General features: G+C 34.7%; 1 protein-coding gene and 1 long non-coding RNA gene across 3 annotated transcripts in view; one reads left to right on the top strand and one right to left on the bottom strand.

Annotated features, from left to right (window-relative positions):
• Positions 1–5,203, bottom strand: part of LOC106867283 (ATP-dependent 6-phosphofructokinase) — a 50,805-nt gene extending 45,602 nt beyond the window's left edge. For both annotated transcript variants that reach the window (XR_001409119.2, XM_014912119.2), the window contains exon 1: positions 4,882–5,203. Coding sequence is in view for 1 of the 2 variants with exons in the window: in XM_014912119.2 (XP_014767605.1) it covers positions 4,882–5,059 (178 nt within the window). In the remaining variant the exon portion in view is untranslated. The remainder of the gene's footprint in view (positions 1–4,881) is intronic.
• Positions 1–6,930, top strand: part of LOC128247273 (uncharacterized) — a 76,949-nt gene that overhangs the window by 43,245 nt on the left and 26,774 nt on the right. The window lies entirely within an intron of this gene.

Here is a 6,930-nt window from a genome sequence, read left to right as displayed (position 1 = left end):
TGTGTGTGTGTGTGTGTGTGTGTGTGTGTGTGTGTGTGTGTGTGTGTGTAAACATAGGCATGTGAGATAGAAGTTTGTAAACATATGCATATATAGATGCATGTGTATTTGTGAGATGTGAGTCCATATGTGTGTATATGCATGGGTAAACATCTGTATGTGTATGTATAGGTGTCTCTAGGAGCATGTTTTACCAGCAGTAATGTGTATATGTGTTCATGTGTATGACTGTATACAAGTGTGGTTTATGTTAGACATAAATGTGTGCATATAGTGTGAGCTTATACTGCATATGTGTGAATGCACATGTGTATAAGGTGCCAATAGCATATATAGCTGTTTCTGTTGGGATTTATTCATGTTCTTCAGGAATTCAAGTCACTTGCTAACAAAGTAACAACACTCCTTGAGTTAAGACAGTTCTCAGGGTCTGTTAACACATGGTTCAGTTAGCGTGCATATTTGTAGAAGTATGCACCAGCACTTACATTCTCTGTGGACATGTATCTTCAGTACATGTGTGTGTGTGTGTGTGTGTGTGTGCGTGCACATGATTACCTTTTGCATAAGTCTTTGTAGATGCACACAACCAAGTGTGTGCATATATTCATTTAAAGAATTTCAAATGCAGAATTTTTAGAATGTCTCACAAATTTGTACCATGCCACTAACACACATATCGATCATCATCATCATCATTTAACGTCCACTTTCCTTGCTAGCATGGGTTGGACGATTTGACTGAGGACTGGTGAACCAGATGGCTACACCAGGCTCCAATCTGATTTGGCAGAGTTTCTACAGCTGGATGCCCTTCCTAACGCCAACCACTCCGAGAGTGCAGTGGGTGCTTTTACACGCCACCAGCGCGAAGGCCAGTCAGGCGGTACTGGCAACGGCCACGCTCAAAATGGTGTATTTTATGTGCCACCTGCACAGGAGCCAGTCTAGCGGCATATATATATATATATATATATATATATGTATGACAGAAAATGGAATGAATGACATACTTCATTTAAAATCATTAAAATTGTTTCCCCATATTTTTACACCTTTAGTACATTGGTGAAAAGTTGTGTAATCATTATCATACATCCAAAATGTAAATTTCACCTCCTCAGGTGATTACTTAAAAACAATCAATCACCTCAGAATATGCCTTTTACAACTTGGATATATGATAAAAAATACTCCTCAGCACTTCATCACACTAAAAGTGTAAAAGTATCGAAAGAATTGTAGTGATTTTAAATAAAGGATGTCATTTGTTTCATTTTCTATCATTTATCTGTTTATATAAACTCCATGGATACTATGGAATTCCTGATGTATACATAGTAGCAGGAACATTTCCACTGTATGATGACATCAGGTAGCCAATAACTGTGGATGAGCTTGCAAAGCATTCTACAAGGTTTTTACTCGAATCTTATTTAACTTTGTGTGGGAGGGGGGTGTACGTCTGCATAGTGGTCAACTTCGAATATATATGAAGAAATACTGAATGACAGTGAGAAATGAAATGAGTTATTCATATCCAAGAAGGTTAATACATCAAAATAAATGCATTAAAACGTGAAATTTCCTCAAGCAACTCTAGTAATTATTATTGATCTTGTTTTAACCAATTTTCACAGTATTTGATCTGCTGATAATAAAATGAAATACAATGAACGAGGTGTGTGTGTGTGTGTGTGTGTGTGTGTGTGTGTGTGTGTGTGTGTGTGTGTTTAACATTGAATTAATTAAATGTTTTCTTTCGAAGTTGCTGAAGCAGTTCTGATAAGGTGCTTTCAGTGTTTTAGCTATCCATTGGAACTGATTCGTCTCTAAAAGAAAACAGCGAAATTACCCACTACAATACAACATAATCATGTTTAATTGAGGACGAAGTAAATTAGAGTAATTGGATTGACAGAACATCTAATCGTTAACAAAAATTTAAATAAAAACAAACCATAAACAAGAATTAGGTTCCTACATATAAAGCTCCAGGGACTAAAAATTATATATAAAGTAAAAGGAGTTACAATTATGACAGAAAGAAGACAAAATAAACAAAATAACCAAGTCCTAGATTTATTTATCATAATAATAATAATAATAATGATGATAATCTTATAACTTGGCGACTCTTCAGCAGAGGTCTGAAACTTTATTTCAAGAGACTGTGTAGCTAGTATGTTGTAACATTCATGCTTTTCTTGGGATTATTAGAAGTGTAGAATACAAATAGCGTTGCAATTTTGTTTGTCCCAAAATACGAAAATAGCAACAACCATTAATAAAATAAATGAATATTAATTTAATCGCGGAAACGAATTGTGCATAAATTTCTAGGCGGTGGGTTAGAAACATGAAATGGAGACAAACTTAGATTCGTAACAAGGAGAAACTAGTGATAATGAAGACTAAATATATCCTCTTAACACACACTTAAGGTAGTCCTTATCTGGTTGCTAGATCTGCTAAAAATAGCACCCACGTCTCCTTCAAAATCATATCCTTATCGTTCTAAAGGATATATTGGTATAAAAAATATCACGAGCTAAGGGAGCCTCGATACAGTCGTTCGACTTGTTAGAAACAACAGTCAAATTTCCTCAAATTACATCCTACAGTCTTATCTTTTAAAATGTACATAGAGGATAATGTATTCGTAGGTATAAAAAAAAAAAAAAAAGTTGGTCATGGCTGAAACGTTTCTGATCATAAGCTTGCTCAATCATATATATATATATATATATATATATATATATATATATATATATATATATATATGCTGGAGTGAGTTGTACAAATATAAACAGTTTCAAAATTTTATAGACACTTATTTATCCAGATACTGAGTGATTTTGAGTGGGCCTATACACAGCAAAATCACTCGACATGCTGAAAACAGCAGCCAAATGTCCTTCAAATTAGACCCTACTGTGTTAAAAGAGGAAGGACACTTTGTGGGATGTGTTGTTCTCGCTCCAGTTATATTTAAGAAAAAAAAACTGAAAAAAAAAGACAGTGCCAATAGTACTTGTAATACACTCTGCACTGGTTCTACTTGTGAAATAACAATGATTAAAACATTAAAACCATATTGTCTAAGGTAAATTAGACATTGGTATAAGAATACAAAGTAATTCGTTGATAAATGTGTAGATATAAAAATTGTCCTTCAACCTACTGTATAAGGTGAAGGACGAATGACGATTAAAAATAAATATAAACTTGACATTTCGTTGCGTCACTCGTACTAGTAGTGTTGTTCGAGAAAGAAGTAGCAGTTGCATATCGAATTCAACCTGTTATTTCTTACCCCTATCATCCACTTGTAAGAACAACAAAACATGTTAATTATATAACAAGATAGATTTTACTAGATGTTAGAAATCAGTAAGATTGTGATTATTGTCAATAATAATTACTGTTTCACTCTGACGTCCGGCTTTAGCATCACGATCAGACATATAGATGCAAGTATTTGGGCGAAGACCTTGCTGTGAGGATAATTTCCTCTTTTCCCTCCACTGATCTCAGGAAAAATAAAGGGTTAATATCTAGAAGGGTTAATAGATATTAACCAAATAAAGAGGGTCATGAATGCTGCCCTTTATCCTATAAGGAAGAACATAAAAATGATAAAAGATACAATAATGGCAACCCAAGTACATCACTGCTATTATCGACCTCGGAAGGATAAAAGAAGACAAATTTGTTGTCAACGGTATTTGAACTCGGGACATAGTGCCGGAACAAATACTGCAAGCAATGTTGTGACGACTTTCTAACGTTTCTTGCCAATCGACAACAGCAGCAATGATTTCTTTAATTTCTAACATTGATGCAAACCCAGAAATTTAAAGAAAGGATATAATTAATTAAATCCACAGTTCTTGAATGATATTGTATTTTTACCGATCTTTGACATACTCAACCAATTCCATAAAGAACTGCAACTAGCGAATTGGTAGTAGTGGACAAAATGAATAGTCACACTAAAATCTTGCATAATTATAACACACACAGCGAAACAATATTGACCACAGTAAAGATTAGAACTCAGAAAGTTAGTCTGGGAATATTGATTTCTAACTTTGTCACAAGCCTTCGCATTTGCACGAAGAGAAGTGTGTGGTGTAGTCAATTAAATCGACGCCGTATTTGACTTGTATTTAATTTTATTGACCCCGAAAGGGTGAAAGTTAAAGTTCACTTCGGTTGGTAATATAGACTAGAGTATTAATTTATGAAATTTGTTTTCAAATAGCAATTAGACAGAAAACGAAATATGGTTTTGAATGATAATTAGATAATTAGTAATCGCTGTTACCAAAGCCTTGTGAGTGGATTTGGTAGACGGAAACTGAAAGAAGCCCGTCGTATATATATATATATATATATATATATATGTATATATATATATGTATATATATATATGTATATATATATGTGTGTGTGTGTGTATGTTTATGTGTGTGTATGTTTGTGTGTCTGTGTTTGTCTCCCCAACATCGCTTGACAACCGACGCTGGTGTGTTTACGTCCCCGTAACTTAGCGGTTCGGCAAAAAAAGACCGATAATAAGTACTAGGCTTACAAAGAATAAGTCCTGGGGTCGATTTGCTCGACTAAAAGGCGGTGCTCCAGCATGGCCGCAGTCAAATGGCTGAAACAAGTAAAAGAGTGTTTAAAAACATCTTGTGATGGCAAGTATCGTCAACAACAGAAAGTGGCTGATTGCGACTGGCTTGGCTTTTCGTTCATCAAAACAAAAAAGCAAAAGAAAAAATGTCGGGGGGAGAAAAAGCATCAATAAATAATCAGATTTCTTCTCTTTTTTTAATAAAAACAAAGCAAATAGATATCAAAGCTCATTATTACCTTGTGCATCGCCTCCACTGGTGAAAACACCGACGGCTCGGCCTTGATATGAACCCTTCTCAACATAAGCACCTTCTCGACCTGGAACTGCCATGACGCTGTCGTTACGACTAAATTCTCCTCGTAAGTTCTGAACCGTACTCTTCTGCGTTTTCACAGCAGTTTCCTTTGCTTCCATTTTTGGTGTTGAAATGCTTATCTCAGGTAATTCACAACCAATCAGTCACTTACTGGATCTCTGTCAAGCAGCTACTAAACTGCTATCTCGCAACCACTATCTCCAGTGACCTTTATTTTCCTCACCTTGAGAGATAAAGTGAAGGTCGTATCGGAAACGAACGAAAATTGACGGAACCTGACGAAACATTCCGAGAATGTCGTAAAATGTATATTGCTATTGTTAATTATTTAAAAATATATTTTACATATTAAAAATATTTTTAACCATATGAAAACTTTATTTTATTTGAAAATAAAAATATTCCAATTGCTATCGACCGTGAAGTTAATTTATTAGCATTTATTAACATTAATATTGCTTTTATGTTAATGTTTTTGAAGTATATTTACATATAAATATTTTTTAACAATACATAAACTTTATTTTATTCATACTTCATTAATAAAATAAAATATTTCAATTGCTTTCGAACTTGGATTTAATTTTTTTACTATTTATTAATAATAATATTGCTTTAAATTCATGTATTCTTTCAAACTTTTCTGGTGTGCTTACAAAGAATATCCAAAATGAATACAATGTCTGCTTTTAATTTGGTATAAAATGTTTTTTTTTTAATAATGATAGAAAAAGACATTAGATTTTATTTGCAGTTGGACTGTACTACGAAAAAGACAGTGTAGGGACAAAACAGTAATTGTATTAATTCTTCATTAGCATACGTGTACCAGAACATAAATATATAAATCTTCCTTTTGTATTTATGTTTTGGTGATCATTCGCTACCATTCATTGCTTTATTTTTTGAAGCAAATTCGTAATATGAAACCTTATTTTTTTTCCAGTACCAGAATCTAGTTACTATAGGTAAATAGTATTCATCTACATTAATTACCGGCGCGACAGATACTATTTTTTTTTCTCTTTTTTCAATTTTGTCAGGAGTTGAGTTTGAGGAATTTTGACCAAGCTATCTATTACAAGACTGCTATTTTATTTCATTGCGTACATCAAGGTTACTTTACGAATTTAAAGGCAACAGAACGTGACTGTCACCATTTGACCTGCTAGAAATAACAACTAATCACCCTCAAATCACAACATAGCATCCTAAATAACAGAAAAACATATTGCAGTTTCTGGTATTATACAAAAAGATAGGTAGCCACGGACTGAATTCCTTCGATCATAGGTCTGTTCTCACCAGACCTAAACAGTAATAACATAGGTGTTAGTCTACCTTCTTTAACTAAATCATGTAATATATATGTAGTGAAACTACCTATCGCCATTAGATACAATCTTCTCATTTAAATATAAACACGCGCGAGCGTAGCGGAGAACCCATCTCCTTGTCATCACGTGACTGATTAATATTCGAAGCGGCAACTTCTTCGAACCGTTCCCGCCAGAACGCAAACTGACCAATCACGGCCCCTAATAAGGTCACGTGATAGAGTATTTTTCTGAAGCATTCGGGAGCCGATAATTCGCTATAAATAGAGCAACTCATACCCAGCAAATTTGTCTCGGTTCAGTTTCTCTATAGAGACTGTTCCGTGTACTACACGACGGCAGCCAGCGACATATCAACAGCTTCGTCCAGCCAACGATGACCACCGCCGTCGCCACATCAGCAACACGAGTCTACGACTACTAACCAGCATCATCGTCATGACCAACATGATTCTACGATTACTACTAACCAGCATCAATCTCCACCAGCGTCTACACGACTTTCTATGTACACCAAACTAAACCACCGCGGCACATCTCTCTCTTCGATTCTGTTAGGTGACTTAGCTTCACCACGATAAATAAACAGACAAGAATCTCAGCCAGCGACGAACATCTGTATAACAAGAATC

This window comes from Octopus bimaculoides, chromosome 3 (genome assembly GCF_001194135.2).
Source record: "Octopus bimaculoides isolate UCB-OBI-ISO-001 chromosome 3, ASM119413v2, whole genome shotgun sequence".
Lineage (NCBI taxonomy): Eukaryota > Metazoa > Mollusca > Cephalopoda > Octopoda > Octopodidae > Octopus > Octopus bimaculoides.
The sequence above is the reverse complement of the archived record's forward strand: the minus strand, read 5'-3'. Positions and strand labels throughout refer to the sequence as shown.